The following is an 18,659-nucleotide window of genomic DNA, read 5'->3' as shown; positions in this document are numbered from 1 at the left end:
TACCTGTTAACATTGAATTCTGGTTCTAGTATCACTAGTTGCAGCAAATTGCAAGAAAACAATACTCAGGACAACAGTGGAGGGTTGGGTGACTGGATGCAGTTGTGTAGCCTTGATTACTTGCTACCTGTGGTTACTGCTCATTGCTGCCGTGTTATGTACTACCTTTAACATTGAATGCTGGTTCTAGTATCACTAGTTGCAGCAAATTGCAAGAACAATACTCAGGACAACAGTGGAGGGTTGGGTGGCTGGATGCCGTTGTGTAGCCTTGATTACTTGCTACCTGTGGTTACTGCTCATTGCTGCCGTGTTATGTACTACCTTTAACATTGAATGCTGGTTCTAGTATCACTAGTTGCAGCAAATTGCAAGAAACAATACTCAGGACAACAGTGGAGGGTTGGGTGGCTGGATGCCGTTGTGTAGCCTTGATTACTTGCTACCTGTGGTTACTGCTCATTGCTGCCGTGTTATTCTCATGTGCGTTGTTACATACACACATTATACATTGATTACTGCTACCTGTGTTATAGTATGTACTACCTTTAACATTGAATTCTGGTTCTAGTATCACTAGTTGCAGTAAATTGCAAGAAACAATACTCAGGACAACAGTGGAGGGTTGGGTGGCTGGATGCCGTTGTGTAGCCTTGATTACTTGCTACCTGTGGTTATTGCTCATTGCTGCCGTGTTATGTACTACCTTTAACATTGAATTCTGGTTCTAGTATCACTCGTTGCAGCAAATTGCAAGAAACAATACTCAGGACAACAGTGGAGGGTTGGGTGACTGGATGCCGTTGTGTAGCCTTGATTACTTGCTACCTGTGGTTATTGCTCATTGCTGCCGTGTTATGTACTACCTTTAACATTGAATTCTGGTTCTAGTATCACTAGTTGCAGTAAATTGCAAGAAACAATACTCAGGACAACAGTGGAGGGTTGGGTGACTGGATGCCGTTGTGTAGCCTTGATTACTTGCTACCTGTGGTTATTGCTCATTGCTGCCATGTTATGTACTACCTTTAACATTGAATTCTGGTTCTAGTATCACTAGTTGCAGCAAATTGCAAGAAACAATACTCAGGACAACAGTGGAGGGTTGGGTGGCTGGATGCCGTTGTGTAGCCTTGAATTACTTGCTACCTGTGGTTATTGCTCATTGCTCCTGTCTTATGTACTACCTGTAACATTGAATTCTGGTCCTCGTTTCAGTAAAAATAAGTAAATGTCAGATGAACATTTATTTTAAATTTCCTCCCCGGATACATGGTACAGTGTGATACTAAATTGCATCATTTTCCTGTGCAAATGCAGTTCTTTATTTGATCCTTTCCTAAATTTCTATCCTCCGCTGAACAAAACGTATGTAAAATGCCAGTCTGTGTATAAAATAAACGATATTTAATTTTGTCTCGTTTTTTAAAATATAGAGAGCTTCCATGCTTGTAGATTTCTTAATTTCGGGTAGTTTCAAGATAGTAAATGACACTTTCAAGGTTGTAGCAAATCATTGGAAATTGGAATTTTGCATTGTATTGAAATAGTATTATATTTCACATATGAAATATATCAGACTGTATTACTTGACATGAACATCAGACCATGCTGATTACAGGCCCAGACATACTCTGGGATCACAACTACTTGATAAGTATGAATGTGTCTTCATTGTTACAATTAGTGCAATTATGTGATGTTGGTGTTGAAGATGGCACAATGCTCATCATCATTTATGACTTTCTACGCGACAGACTACTTTATGAGATTGTTATAATCCATTCAGATTTATACTACTTTTGAGAATGTTATAATACCATTCAGATCAGTTAGAGTGAAAATCTGTACAATAACCTGGTTATTTGGGTTCCAGGTGGACGGTAGAAGATGTCGCACCACAGTGATGACACGATGCTGATCGCCACCTCCGACTCGTTCTGGGAGCCGAATAATTTCAAGCGTACGACCAAGCGCATAGAGGATGGCTACAAACTGTGCAATGACCTGATGACACTGGTGCAGGAACGGGCGGACATTGAGAAGGCATACGCTAAGAGTCTCAAGGGCTGGGCTAAAAAGTGGAATGACATCATAGAGAAGGGTGAGTTAGTGATATTTGTGTTTTTTTTTTACCTAAATGTTTCAGGACTGAATTAATAACATACATAAAATACTTATACTGTAAAATCAAATTACTTATGGTGCAACAAGTAATATCATTAATCTAAGAAGAGTTCACTCCTTTAACTATGCGCTTTCTCTGCAGGAGGGAGGGTCACAGTAATGTAATTGAGTTTTTCTCTTCTGTATTTTTCACAGTATACCAGGAGGTACTGAGTATTACACCATCTACCAGTATGGTAGAGCAGGCTGAACTTAACAAACATAACGGTTTGTTATCACCATTTACCAGTATGGTAGGCTGAACACAGTTCAACTATGTTCTGAACACGTATCAACTGTGTTCTCGCCATCTACTGGGTGGTAGATTAGCTAAACTCAATATAACGGTTTATCTCCATCTACCAGTACGGTAGGCTGAACACGGTTCAAAAGTGTTCTAGCCATCTACCGGATGGTAGATTAGCTAAACTCAATATAACGGTTTATCTCAATCTACCAGTACAGTAGGCTGAACACGGTTCAAAAGTGTTCTAGCCATCTACCGGATGGTAGATTAGCTAAACTCAATATAAGGGTTTATCTCAATCTACCAGTACGGTAGGCTGAACACGGTTCAACAGTGTTCTAGCCATCTACTGGGTGGTAGATTAGCTAAACTCAATATAATGGTTTATCTCAATCTACCAGTACGGTAGGCTGAACACGGTTCAACAGTATTCTAGCCATCTACTGGGTGGTAGATTAGCTAAACTCAATATAACGGTTTATCTCAATCTACCAGTACGGTAGGCTGAACACGGTTGAACAGTATTCTAGCCATCTACTGGGTGGTAGATTAACTAAACTCAATATAACGGTTTATCTCAATCTACCAGTACGGTAGGCTGAACACGGTTGAAAAGTGTTCTAGCCATCTACCAGGTGGTAGAGTGAATGAACTTAATGTATTTTTTATTTCCATCTACCAGTATGGTAGGCTGAACACGGTTCAAAAGTGTTCTAGCCATCTACCAGGTGGTAGAGTGGGCTGAACTTAATGTAATGGTTTTTATTTCCATCTACCAGTATGGTAGGCTGAACACGGTTCAAAAGTGTTCTAGCCATCTACCAGGTGGTAGAGTGGGCTGAACTTAATGTAATGGTTTTTATCTCCATCTACCAGTATGGTAGGCTGAACACGGTTCAAAAGTGTTCTAGCCATCTACCAGGTGGTAGAGTGGGCTGAACTTAATGTAATGGTTTTTATTTCCATCTACCAGTATGGTAGGCTGAACACTTTTTAACTGTGTACTCACCATCTACTAGGTGGTATATTAGCTGAATTCAATATAACAGTTTTTGTTACCCGCCATCTACCGGTATGTTAGAGTCAACACAATAGATAGTGTTATTAATGTCTACGAAGTGGTAAGGAAAGATAAACACAGTATCGCCTTCATACCAGTTAGTATGATATGCTAGACCCATTGCAATTATGTGCTTATAATATCTGATGGCAGAGAGAGTATTTTGCAGTGTAGGTATAATGCAGCACAAAATTACCTACTAAAATAGAATATTTCACTAAAGTTTTTGAAATTTATTTCTTAAATTATGCATTATAAGTATTTTGAACATTTTTCCACAGGAAAAATATTTTTAGAAGGTGTACTTCAAACTATTTTAATTGTTTATAAAAAACAACAAACACTAAATTTTCTAATTTTATAGAACTGTCAATAAATTTCTAGAATTCCAGTTAAGTATAATCAAGGTTTTATGTCCATTACAGTGCATAAATGCTTGTAAGAGGCTATATTTAAAAATTAAATAAACTACACTTCAGAATAAAAAATATATAGTTCCAGTGCAAAAGTATCAAAGAACTTAATTATTCACACAAATTTACTTCAATAAACTATATTTTAAGCACAGTGATTAGTTTTTTCATTGTATAGGCGCACTACAACATAAATTATGACAAATTTGGTTTGAATCCAGTGTTATATGAATAATTTACATGTTTTATTTTTGTAAATAATGGGAAAGATAAGTTACTTGTATGTTAACTTTTTCCTAAAAACACTGTCAGTTTCTTTTAAAACTGTTTTTATAAAAAGAACACTTTTGTAAAAGAAAGTACACGATTCAAATTAATTCAATAATTCAATACTTGTTCTGTGTTATGTTTTCATATGAAAAAGGAAATGTTTATAGTGTATTCGTTCTTTGTTTGGTCAATCAAAATGGATTTAACTGACAACATTTTCAGATTCTTGTAAGTATGTGTTGTAGTAATATAGTCACAACAATGTGTTTATATTGATTAGAATATAATATGCTCGATAGACTTATTTTACAAAACACTTAATTTTTGTTCTTGTAAGTATTTCTACTCATCATTCACTTGTGCTTGTGTTTGTTAAACTTGTTTCTCTGCATGTATTTAAATCTTTTTGGAGCATGTTTTGCGTCTCAATGAAAGTGTAACGTTGCCAGTGTAATAGTTTTTCACTGATAGATTGTAAACTTTCTATACAAAACTTTAACATCCTAACGTCTTTGTGTTTAGTCTTTAGCTCTTCATTGTCTCTCATGACACACTGTCTGACCTGCAATACCAGAAGGTTGTTCTGGTTTGTGTTTTAAGTGGGCTTGTCTCCTTTCTGCTATGTATGCATGTTCGCATGAATCCCCAACAATGAATTAAAACACAGTGTATTCGTAGAGATTTTCTTACATACATTTTCATAATTAATTTTAAGCAAGAAACACAACCTTCTTTGAAGGCTAATCCCAATTCAATTTGTTGCATTGAAAAACATTCTAAACACAACAACTAATCATCAATTTTTATTTTTAAGAAACGTAAATTCTTGGAAGTTTAGGTTAAAATGTAATGTATTTATTTAATTCCTGTATTTGAAACTACACCGCAAGAATCTATACTAGTTCAGTTAATAGTTTTTATATAAATTTAACCTCACTATATAAAATAAAAAAAAATTAACTAAAGGAGCAAAAATATAATAATTAAACAATTGTGTTATATTTTTAGGTGATAATGATGCTACAGTAAATTTTATTGTAAGTTTTTAGCTATTAAAGGGTGCAGTATCCCTCGATATCGTGAATTTAGTCCTATATATCCAATGTTAATTTCAATCGGTCGTCCTGACCTTATTTTTAATCGGATTCGTATGATTTTTACATTATATTTCTTGTTAAGCACTGCTTTGTGAATTCAGTGATTAGTTCTCTCCCCCCCCCAAAAAAAAAAAAAAACACTAAAAATGTATTAAATTGAATTTTGTGATTGTGTTTTTCATTCATTTTATTCACAGTGAAGTAATTTAAACATCAAAATTTTGATCACTGGATTCTTTTTTTTGCATACATCAGCTTCAAAAATACTTTTTGTTTCACATCAAATAATCTTGTTAAGGCACATCAGAAGGACCGTTTGAAATTAACATCGGATATATGGGACTAAACTCAAGCTCGATTGTTGAGGAGTACTGCCAACTTAAAACCTGTGTTTGAAAAATTTTGAAAGTGATCAAGAGCAGATGTATAAATTTTTACCTTACAATAAACTCCTTTCAGATTAATATTTTCCTCCTTCTAAGTGATTATAAATGAGATATCATTTTATTGTAGGAATGTTAAACTTCAGTTATTAAATACCTTATTTTTGTACACTCAATAAAATCGAATCCTGTTTATTAGATTCTTCCAAGTCCTGCAAGATTTGCCTCAGAATGAGTGGCCGCTGTGAGTAAATGGGCGTGTTACGGTGGCAGGCTGTGGTGTTTTACGTTTTATTGGTGTTTTATTCATTTAGTGATATGATTTATGTTGGTGTGTTTTATGTCTAATTTTTTATCTTGGGTGGTTTAAATATAGTTTCAACTAATTCATTTCAGGTTGAGAGTGATATTTGTAGTAGTTCTACCTCTTTATGACTATATGTTTGTAATACATCTTAACGATTTCACTGCTGTATTTGCATTATTTAAAAATATTTAATTTTAGTTTTTTAGTAAATAATATAACGTAAAAGTTGAGTTGTCTACTAATAAAAATAAAAATATTGTTTTTCATACTGTTTTAATATGCTTTTAGCTTTAAAGTTCAATTCTGTCCCTTTGGTAATATTAAAACAAACATTAAAATGATTATTTTATCAACATTTCGTAAATCAGCAATCGTTACTGTTTTATGTCTGAAGATGTATAATCAAGAAAGTATTTACATTAACACTTATTCACAGGTGTAGATTTTGTGATTAATTTATTATGTTTAGTTTACTTGAATAACAAATGCAGGATATTTATCTAGGCAGAAGAAAGTAGATTCACAAGCTGGATAACATAACATTAGATAATATATACTCAGCTATTTCACAACGTTGTTATCAATAGCAACAACCCAACAAGTACTGCACCAGATGTATTCAAAGGTTGCTTGTTAAAGCTGGCAGCTACAGTGTGCTTCCCGCCTCCTTACAATAATTTATAGGTTACTGTACAAGCTGGATCAATGTAACATTAGGTCTACACTCAGCTATTTCATGACATTGTTATCAATAGCCACAGCCCAACAAGTACTGCACCAGATGTATTCAAAGGTTGCTCGTTAAAGCTGGCAGCTACAGTGTGCTTCCCGCCTCCTTACAATAATTTATAGGTTACTTTACAAGCTGGATCAATGTAACATTAGGTCTACACTCAGCTATTTCATGACATTGTTATCAATAGCCACAGCCCAACAAGTACTGCACCAGATGTATTCAAAGGTTGCTGTTAAAGCTGGCAGCTACAGTGTGCTTTCCCGCCTCCTTACAATAATTTATAGGTTACTTTACAAGCTGGATCAATGTAACATTAGGTCTACACTCAGCTATTTCATGACATTGTTATCAATAGCCACAGCCCAACAAGTACTGCACCAGATGTATTCAAAGGTTGCTTGTTAAAGCTGGCAGCTACAGTGTGCTTCCCGCCTCCTTACAATAATTTATAGGTTACTTTACAAGCTGGATCAATGTAACATTAGGTCTACACTCAGCTATTTCATGACATTGTTATCAATAGCCACAGCCCAACAAGTACTGCACCAGATGTATTCAAAGGTTGCTTGTTAAGGCTGGCAGCTACAGTGTGCTTCCCGCCTCCTTACAATAATTTATAGGTTACTTTACAAGCTGGATCAATGTAACATTAGGTCTACACTCAGCTATTTCATGACATTGTTATCAATAGCCACAGCCCAACAAGTACTGCACCAGATGTATTCAAAGGTTGCTTGTTAAAGCTGGCAGCTACAGTGTGCTTCCCGCCTCCTTACAATAATTTATAGGTTACTTTACAAGCTGGATCAATGTAACATTAGGTCTACACTCAGCTATTTCATGACATTGTTATCAATAGCAATGGCCCAACAAGTACTGCACCAGATGTATTCAAAGGTTGCTTGTTAAAGCTGGCAGCTACAGTGTGCTTCCCGCCTCCTCCTTACAATAATTTATAGGTTACTTTACAAGCTGGATCAATGTAACATTAGGTCTACACTCAGCTATTTCATGACATTGTTATCAATAGCCACAGCCCAACAAGTACTGCACCAGATGTATTCAAAGGTTGCTTGTTAAGGCTGGCAGTTACAGTGTGCTTCCCACCTCCTCACAATACTTTATAGGGTACTTTACCAACTCAGTACTGAAAACCGCTTAGTTATATTCATCTTATAAATGTTTATTTATGTTTTAAAATGCCCAGTTTGACAGAAATTGTTAATCTTTTTAAAAAGTTAAAAGAATTATAATAGTCTTTTATAACATTTTTTGTTTTATACTGATCGTTATACGCCACACCTTTACACACACTTTAAACCTCTGTGCTACAAATTTAACCTTAGTAAGGTGGTTCCAAACAATAGCAACGTCATCAATTACTCACCTATTATTGAACAAATCATTAACTATTCTATTTTATATTTGTAATTAAATTTACTTATTTTATTTTCTTGTTTTTGTAATTTGATCTTTAAAACGTTCAATCTTCCGTCATCTTGAATCTTGGTATCATATTCTAGCATCCATTTTCCCTTGATTTGAGACTGCAAAAACATTGATTTGAAACCACATTTGTAGTTTTTTGTCTTTACTGGCTTCTGGTTTATTAAAATAATATTTAAATCACATACAGACTGTAAACTAAGCATTTCTAACCCGTTTTTATGTTACTATTTTTGTTTGCCTTTATACAATTTACCAACTCCAGAGAGTTTGTTTTACGAGTTTATGTATAATATAGCTCCTGAACTTGTTACTTAAATTGTTTATGATTTCGTTCTTTGGAAATCAAGGAAATTAATTTTTCATCATCCTTAATTTTAGAACTAATGTATATTAGTTATTGAAATATAACTTTTTTATGATAAATTAAAGTTACACTGAACAAAATGTGAATAATAACCATATCCTGATAACAACAATGTCGTTAATTTTGTAATTCCAGCATTTAAGAATTGCAATATGTAATAGTTACTTAAATAACACTATTTTGTTTGAAACCAGTGAAGTAGCAATACAATCAGGTCTAATATTTGTACTATTTTGAAAATGTGTGAGATTTTATTTTTCGGACTAAATAATTTGTGATGACTGAGTACAATTGATAACAAGAAGCGATCAGTATTTTGTTACTTGAGTGAAACATAGTTCTGGCTGTTCGTGTTGGCAGGGTAGTGATATTTTTACTTGTATCATCTTTAAACACTGCCACCAGATAAAGTGTGTAAACTCGGAAACGACTGTAAAGTTTGTATTAAAAGCTGTTCAGCACATTTTCCAACCTATTGTAATTGTTATCTTTAGTAGAGGACCGAAGCTACTAATACATTTCCTATATAAAAAGTTATTTTGTATTTTCTAAATCTATGCCAATAGTTGTCAAACAAGTGTAAGGAATTGTCATTTCTACTTGATTATTTGTGTACAGAAACAGTCTTAGTTGATAAGACCAACTTAAATCCATGTGTGTGTCTGTTTTCCTGATAAAAAAAAACAATGGCAAGTCTATGAATGTTATCTTAGAATATAATGAGTTTAAATATAATCAACAAATTTACAGAAAAATGGCTGAAAATACCATTGTTGTGTAACTGGTGCAGTATCGGAATAACCATTACAGGTAACATAAAAACCTAAATGCGTTATGCCTTTAATTAATCGTTATTTGTAAAATTTTAACAAACTAAATATTTGCGATCGTGAAACAAAAAATATCCATTGACTGCATCATAAAAATACTGTTAACTTACCTGTAAATTTTATCCCAAAAATTATATTGGCAAAACAAATTTCTCCATAAGAGTAAGAGTGATTAATGTTGTGATTTTTTTATGTTATTACATTTCTTAGACTTCTATTTTAAATGTAATATAGTCAAAATACATTTAAAATAGCTTCAGCTTAAAAGGAATTTGCCATTTATGGTCAAAATTTTAAACTTAATTTATATCTAATTTTATTATTCTTTAAAATTTTGAATTATGTATCAGCTAATTTTAAAATCAAGGCAACCAGATGATATTCTATATTCCTGTAATTTTATTTTATATCTTTGCCAAACCTTACAAATACTCTTTTCTCTACCATTTTGTGTATCCTGTTATTGTTTGAGTTCAGTTTTTATGTTTTTTACAGTGATGTTATAATGGTTGATATAAAAAGCATAAATATAAATATATTCTTTGATTTGTTTTTTAAAATTAGATATAAACAAATATAGAAATAAACAAATTTAAACTTTTTCAACAATTTTATTAGTGTTTTATGTCTTGCACGCTATTGTAAATGTTTATAGATACAATTTTTAAAAATCAGAATTGTTATGTAGAGTAGAAAAATGGCCAGGAACAAAAATATTTGTATCCCTGAATTCCAAAGTAGGGAAACAATACATGTTCTAAAGGAAATTGGATGAATGTTACACTGTATTTTGGTACAACATGTTCTTGCCAGTGTGGTCAGGTATATTGGTGCAGAATGTCTAAAAAGTGCAAGTCACTGAGTTAAGTGTTGCCAGTTGGCAACCGATGCCACAACTGCCGTAGAAAGCCCCAAGAATCACTCAGCGAAAGTGACCTGTGAACCCTTGCTGAATCATTGATCAGTTATCAGAAAGTTGCACCTTCCCCTTTCTCGGACTTGGCCGGGTTTCTTTGTTCCACTTGACTTTTCTGTCAAGAGCAGTGAAATTTCTCGCCGACTTTGTACTAATGGGTTTGACAAACAAGAATACCTGGACCTTCTGTCCACAATTTGCCTTGTCAGTACTGTTTATGGCACTGCAACTAGTGGAAAACATTAAGAGTTTTACACTAGAGATTTACTCTAGTATTTTCTATTTAACTAATGTATTTGAATATGACTTTTGACAATTAGTCTGAAATGAGGATCTATCTTGTTTTTTAGCCTTGTCTTGTCAATAGTGTTAGGTACATCAGTATAGAAAAAATTAAGATTTCAACTCGTTCAGTAAAGTCTAAAACTTAATTTTTTAAAATTTTAACATAAAAAACTGGAACGTTTATGTTCTAAACTCTAAATAAATTCTAGATTTGAGGTCAAACTTGGAAAGTAGGTTTTTTGTAGTTTTTAGATTAATTGATATTTATTGGCTGACAGTAAATTGTAAAATACTAGGAACACATTACCATAATAAATTAATTGAACCTTAAAAACAGTAAATTTTCATGATTATACATCGCTTCGAAATTATTCTGTTATTTGTTAAGGTCTTTTATTATGAATGAATAACTTGTTATTATCAATTATTTATCATTCCCAATGAGCATCATGTCCTTGTTCTGGGGATCGGCCGTTTTTTTTCTTTTTTTTAGAAAGAACTTGGGAACTCATAAAGAAAGTGTAATTAGGAGTATTAATTATGGACTCTATATAATTATGTTCTTAAACAAGTGAATCTAAGTTCTCTTACATCCATTTAATTGTGTTATGCCTTTACCTAATACATATTTCATATAAACTATTATGATTACATACATCCAGTTGTAAATATATTATTGATAATCAACAAAGGGTGCATTAGGATCTACAGATGTAGATGAAAGTTTGTAAATGAAGGGTGAGTACATCCATGTAGTACTTTAATATTTTACAAAAAGTGCACTTTTATACAGGTAAAGTTATATGAAAGTTAACTTCGTCATAACTTGCAATTTCTGTTTTCATCAAAATTTTCTTTTTCTAAAGTTCTCAACAAAAATTGATTCTTTCAAAAATTATGTAATATGGCCATTTAGCAGTATCAGATGTATCTCCTTTCCTCATATTTTGCCATTACCAAATTAGTAAACAGCATCCATAGAGGTATTGCCTTCATCATGCTGCGGAAGATCTCAATCCAGAATCTCTCTCACTCCTACTCACCCGTCCTGTGTTGTGTTGCCAGGGCCAGAGTATGGGACGACGGAAGCGGCATGGAAGGGTGTGCTGGTGGAAGCTGACAGACTCTGTGAACTCCACCTCAAAGTCAAGGACAACCTGGTCAACGAGTCCATACACAAGGTCAAAACGTGGCAGAAGGACACATACCACAAGGTAGTATTCTTTGATCATCTTTTGACCTTAGTTATGATCTCAACAATGCACACGACTGCGGCGTAGCGTTAGTATTCCAGCTACTTTAAGGACATGTATTTGGAAGATTTGAGGTGATAAGGTTAGGTTTCGGTATTCGTACGTTGTGTATATTTACGTGCTGGTTTCAAAATGGAAATCTGGTTTGTCCAGGTTGACTGGGAATGTCAATCAAAATTCAAATAACATCTGCTGACAAGGAACTCCTTCAGCTCAGTGTTTAAAATCCTAGCAAGACCTTAGGATGGTTTAGTTACAGATTTAAATAAAAAATCTAAAATTTTGTCATTGTGACCACAAAAAATTTAATCTTTTACATTTCCATGGGTAATATTACACATTACACAGCATTTTTCATCTTTAAAAACAAATAATTATGTATTTTGTGACAAATGTTTTACACAAAGTGTACAACTTTTTGAATAATCTTTCAATTATGTATAATTTCCTAAACATTATACACATGGGTCTATATAAATTAAACTCTTTAAGTAATATAAGGTTGAAACATTCTTGAAATTGATATTGAGTGAGTAGATCATATTGGATTTTGAAGTTTATATTCGGTATGCTTACCAAAACAAAAGACATAATATTTCAAAGGCATCAGAAAACTTTGTGAGTTTAGTTGAACATACATTACTCTATAGTAGAAAATAATACTATAACAGTTAATACTATCAATTTGATTTATGGTTAAAATAAAAAAACCATGTATTTAATTTTTGTCATTAGAGATTTATGAGATTGGTCAGTCACTTGATTGTTATGCTTGGATCGTTTTATTATAAGGGTACCTTAATAATGAGTGAGACAAAAGTATGTAAAATAATTAAGTGTATATTATATTAATATATAAAAATATTATCAACTTTTCAATATTATCAGTTTTAATCCAATCAAGGTTTTTTCAACTCTCATCTTACAGTTTCTAAAATTGATTTTTGTGTATCTAAGAATAAAGCTGTAATTTGAAAATTTCAGGTTCCTTTTACAAATGTGATAAAACGAATACACAAAGTTCACAATTTATTATCTTTCTCTCCTTTCCTAGAATGATTATAATTGAGTTCACACAGTCAGAATCAGATTGTAATCTTTCAAAGTGTTGGTCATTCAAGGTGAAACAGACTTAAGATGAAATTTGAAGTAAAACTTTTTTTGATTTTACATGTTCTGTCACGTATTAGTCCACCAATGTGTTGGAATGTGGTGTGGGAGACTGACATTGACTTCAAATGTGCACATCAGTCTTTATATCCATCAGCTTTTTATTAGTTTTTTGTTTAGCCAGCACTAGGTAAAATTTATGATTTTACTCTTGGCTGTGTTAGTTAATAATCAAGACTTTTACTAACCGCTTAAGTTTATGTGTACTTATTCCGTATTAACCGTTGATGTTTTACACTATTAAATCTAATCAAAGGGGAAATAAAAATACTTTTCATTTTCAGAATTTATGACATGATTTCCAGTTAGTTTCCAGTCAGACTGATTCTCTATAGGTCAGTCATTATGTCTAGGTTATCTGGTAGAATTCAATGAGTCTTAATATTGACAAGAATATCTTTAACGCGTAAGTGCAGCTAATTGAACCTGAAAAAAGTTGATATCAGAAAAAGTTTTTGTTAATATCTGAAGTTCTAGTCTAGAACCGTGTTATTACATTACGTCACGCTGGACTTTGATGATTATTTATTACCATGTAAAAGTGCTGTGCTTAAAATAGAATCCTGGGTCCCCCGGATGTGAAGCTAAGACTTAAACCTCTGACATGCCACGGACGGTAGGATATCAGTAAATAACCACCTGAATATAAGACTGCAAGATTAGGAACATTATTGAAAAATGATATTTGGAGAAATATTCGATTGTTTAATTGAAGAATCTTTTGTTCCAGTCGATGATTCAAATCAAAGAGAGGAAGGAGATGGAGGACGCATTCAAGAAGGCTCAGAAACCATGGGCGAAGCTGCTGGCAAAAGTGAACAAGGCGAAAAGTGACTACCACACGGCTTGCAAACAGGAGAAGAGTGCCAGCAACCAGGAGAGGAATGCCACCGGAGACAGTTCCTTCTCCATGGACCAGGTACAGGCACGTGAACTTTACATCTATATCTACAAAGCTACAGCTTCCCTTTGTGTTGCAGGCTGCTCGTGTTTTGTTGTTGCCACTTGATCCAAAACCCTTTTTTTAGTTCTAGTTTCTCCGTTAATACTGCTGTCGTACATACATCCGACTTCTATTTATTGGCATCTTAAGTATTCTCAACCAGGTCTCCAGTTAGTCTTGTCAGTTGTAGTTAAGGTATCCAGCTCTCTTTCCAAACATAGAAAGTTTTTGACTGTCTCGTAAAAAATTATGCGATCATCGAAATCCTCCTTTTAAATTTGTAATATTGCAAAGAGTCCTTTACATAATACCTCTTAACCTATACAAGTTCCCTTACAGTCATAATTTCTAAGAAGATCTTTGATTTGATGTTTGCTCTGGGTCACTGTCCCTAAGTGGTTGTCTTCTCTGTCCATGAAATTCCCTTTATTTAGTGCCGTGCTCAGTCTGCATCCTGATTCAGGTCCTATTAGGAGTTTGGATGCTCCTTTACTAAAATGCTCCATTTTGTTGAACTTCTGCAGTCCTGGCAGCCAGAGAAAGAGAGTTTGTTGTGCTTCCCACGTTGTTGGGTGTCTACTAACAGTTTCACATACCAATTCTACATTCTAATGACAGAAAAATCAGAGGCCTAGCTGCTAACAGGCAGGATCTCATAGCTCTTGTACTGGCTGCATATGCTTGTCCCATCCAACATTACTGGTAAAGGTTAGAGGTCCAGGACCTGCATAGCTGCTGTCAGGCAGGATCCCATAGCTCCTGTATTGGCTGCACATGCTTGTCCCATCCAACATTACTGGTAAAGGTTAGAGGTCCAGGACCTGTATAGCTGCTGTCAGGCAGGATCCCACAGCTCCTGTACTGGCTGCACATGCTAGTCCCATCCAACATTACTGGTAAAGGTTAGAGGTCCAGGACCTGCATAGCTGCTGTCAGGCAGGATCCCACAGCTCCTGTACTGGCTGCACATGCTTGTCCCATCCAACATTACTGGTAAAGGTTAGAGGTCCAGGACCTGCATAGCTGCTGTCAGGCAGGATCCCACAGCTCCTGTATTGGCTGCACATGCTTGTCCCATCCAACATTACTGGTAAAGGTTAGAGGTCCAGGACCTGCATAGCTGCTGTCAGGCAGGATCCCACAGCTCCTGTATTGGCTGCACATGCTTGTCCCATCCAACATTACTGGTAAAGGTTAGAGGTCCAGGACCTGCATAGCTGCTGTCAGGCAGGATCCCACAGCTCCTGTATTGGCTGCACATGCTTGTCCCATCCAACATTACTGGTAAAGATTAGAGGTCCAGGACCTGCATAGCTGCTGTCAGGCAGGATCCCACAGCTCCTGTATTGGCTGCACATGCTTGTCCCATCCAACATTACTGGTAAAGATTAGAGGTCCAGGGCCTGCATAGCTGCTATCAGGCAGGATCCTATAGCTCCTGTATTGGCTGCACTAGCTTGTTTTTGCACATTGTCTTGTAGCAAACATCCGTTCTTTTTATTTATAATTTTTTATAAAATATCCACTTTGCTTGTTTTATTGTAAACATTTTTTTTTATTATACATTAATGATTATATGTTATCATTTTAATATAGAAGAAATAGGGAAACGGTATTCTTCCTAAGTGATCCATGTTAATTTTAATTTTACTGGTATGCTTTATCAGCCATTATTTATCAACTTAGAACATGTTTTTTACAAAAAGGATTACTGTTTTGATTGTAAAATTGTATTAATTTGTATGTGTTACTAGCTGTTTCCCGCGGCTTCGCACGCTTTTTGTAAGTTTTGCCCACGTATGAGCACTTCGGGTTGAAGTGAATTATATTTCCAACGCCAATGTAGATTTTATCTTGATGTCACGATCAAATAAATCTGTCAAAAATGTATTGTACATGCACATGTACTTTATTACAAAGTGGTCTACCACTCAAGCTTTAAGTTCAACCAAAAATTTAGTTTAAAGACAAATATACATCATAACTTAGCGCCTTTAAATAGTGTTTCACTGTTTAATATACGTATCTCTCTCGTAATCGCAGTTTACAATGTGCAGGCGTTTCGAAAACTTTTAATGCGCCGCCTGGTGGCAAGTTACATCAATGGACATAGCGTATAAACCTTCTCCGTGGAAAAATACATATACATACAAATTTTCATAATGATCGGTCACATAATTTACGATTCCATAAAGGACAAACACACAAACATTCATTTTTATATATATAGATTAAAATAAACTATTACTATTCAAATATATTGGGGACATCTATTCAAATAGATGTTATATAGAGCTGCTTTTCTTCTCAAACTTTTTGAATTCATGTAAGAATTTGTAAAAAAGAATGGCATGGGCCAATACCAATTGATTGCATTCCACTGTTATATTGCACATTATTTATGTTTTTCTAAAACCTTTGCTTACTAGCTGTGCTTGTTTGAAATGCTGTGTTGTGTTATTTTGTCCTTGGTTTGTAATAATATATCAATTACATTTTTAGAGTGAATTATATACCTACAAGTTAATCTTTATCGTGTAGAAGCTGACCATGTGTACATTACAATCTCACTCATCCAATATAAAATGATTGTAATGGTGTTTAAGGAAAAATTTCAGATGAAATAAAAGTATTGCCTGCTTGGGTGTTTTATTTTGGAAATGGTCACAAGGTAAATGAAGAAACTGAAGATGCTTGTGAGACATAAGTTATTAATAGGAAGGGGTTTCCTTTAACCCTAATGGTGATAATATTATCAGTTGCGACGATTATATTGTCCACCAAGTGATATCGATTATATTCCCCACAAAGTGATATCGATTATATTGTCCACCAAGTGATATCGATTATATTTTCCACCAAGTGATATTGATTATATTGTCCACCAAGTGATATCGATTATATTTTCCACCAAGTGATATTGATTATATTCCCCACCAAGTGATATCGATTATATTTTCCACCAAGTGATATTGATTATATTGTCCACCAAGTGATATCGATTATATTTTCCACCAAGTGATATTGATTATATTCTCCACCAAGTGATATCGATTATATTTTCCACCAAATTATATTGATTATATTCCCCACCAAGTGATATCGATTATATTTTCCACCAAGTGATATCGATTATATTTTCAACCAAGTGATATTGATTATATTGTCCACCAAGTGATATTGATTATATTTTCCACCAAGTGATATTGATTATATTGTCCACCAAGTGATATCGATTATATTTTCCAACAAGGTGATATCGATTATATTCCCCACCAAGTGATATCGATTATATTTTCCACCAAGTGATATCGATTATATTGTCCACCAAGTGATATTGATTATATTCCCCACCAAGTGATATCGATTATGTTTTCCACCAAGTGATATTGATTATATTCCCCACCAAGTGATGTCGATTATATTGTCCACCAAGTGATATTGATTATATTGTCCACCAAGTGATATCGATTATATTTTCCACCAAGTGATATTGATTATATTGTCCACCAAGTGATATCGATTATATTGTCCACCAAGTGATATCGATTATATTGTCCACCAAGTGATATCGATTATATTGTCCACCAAGTGATATCGATTATATTGTCCACCTAGTGATATCGATTATATTGTCCACCAAGTGATATCGCAGTGAGCGCAACGATTATGTAAGCATTGTTTGCAACACGAATTCTTTCAACGATTCTTGTCAAAATCTAATGTTTCATACAGTGCCATAATCACAAAATTATAAGGTTTCTTTTGTATCCTCTATAGAATCTAATCAATTGTTTTGGCGGGCTATATATCAATGTTTGTCAACCAGTTGTTTGTCTGTTGTTGTTACACCTGTACAGTAGTGGTGTCTGCTGTGTTATTGTTTTGAATTGTGCTGTATTTAGTTGCAATGAATAACAATTTAGGTTCAGATCAAATCAGAGACATTAGATGATGCAAAAAGTGATTTAGAAGACACTAGTGATCTTGATGTGTCGGAACTTGATTCGTACATATATATAAAATTTATTTCAATAAACATTGAATCGCAAAAAGTACTTGCTCCGCCGGGACTCGAACCCGGATCTCTCACTTGCCGGGTGAATGTGCTACCATTACACTACAGAGCGCTCACTTTTTACGATTCAATTATTTTGTATTTGGCCGTTTCTTTCACATATGTGTTTAAATAACCAAACTAACATATGATCGGAAGACCAATACGTGTCAAATGACTTCTATTTACATTCATTAAATTTGTATAAATGGCAATAGCCGAATTTAATTTGGTCTTCCGATCATATGTTAGTTTGGTTATTTAAACACATATGTGAAAGAAACGGCCAAATACAAAATAATTGAATCGTAAAAAGTGAGCGCTCTGTGGTGTAATGGTAGCACATTCACCCGGCAAGTGAGAGATCCGGGTTCGAGTCCCGGAGGAGCAAGTACTTTTTGCGATTCAATGTTTATTGAAATAAATTAAATTCGGCTATTGCCATTTATACAAATTTAATGAATGTATATATATATATATATATAATTATTATACATACGTACAAATTATACATATGTTTATTGAAATTAAAATTAAATTAGGCTATTGCCACTTATACAAATTTAATGAATATAAATAAAAGTCATTTGACAGGTATTTGTCTTCCGATCATATGTTAGTTTGGTTATTTAAACACATATGTGAAAGAAAAAGCCAAATACAAAATAATTGAATCATAAAAAGTGAGCGCTCTGTGGTGTAATGGTAGCACA

At 34.1% G+C, this 18,659-nt stretch overlaps 1 protein-coding gene across 7 annotated transcripts in view; it reads left to right on the top strand.

Annotated features, from left to right (window-relative positions):
- Positions 1 to 18,659, top strand: part of LOC124357894 (protein kinase C and casein kinase substrate in neurons protein 1) — a 153,251-nt gene that overhangs the window by 106,923 nt on the left and 27,669 nt on the right. For 4 of the 7 annotated variants that reach the window (XM_046810005.1, XM_046809999.1, XM_046810003.1 and 1 more), the window contains exons 2-5: positions 1,877 to 2,104; positions 4,379 to 4,384; positions 11,589 to 11,737; positions 13,677 to 13,865. In XM_046810005.1, the coding sequence (XP_046665961.1) occupies positions 1,891 to 2,104; positions 4,379 to 4,384; positions 11,589 to 11,737; positions 13,677 to 13,865 (558 nt within the window). In that variant the 5' untranslated portion in view covers positions 1,877 to 1,890. Of the gene's footprint in view, positions 1 to 1,876; positions 2,105 to 4,378; positions 4,385 to 11,588; positions 11,738 to 13,676; positions 13,872 to 18,659 lie in introns of all 7 variants that reach the window. The other 3 variants (XM_046810001.1, XM_046810004.1, XM_046810002.1) reach the window with 2 other exon arrangements.

This window comes from Homalodisca vitripennis, chromosome 3 (assembly GCF_021130785.1).
Source record: "Homalodisca vitripennis isolate AUS2020 chromosome 3, UT_GWSS_2.1, whole genome shotgun sequence".
NCBI lineage: Eukaryota > Metazoa > Arthropoda > Insecta > Hemiptera > Cicadellidae > Homalodisca > Homalodisca vitripennis.
This window is presented reverse-complemented; position numbering and strand designations above follow the sequence as displayed.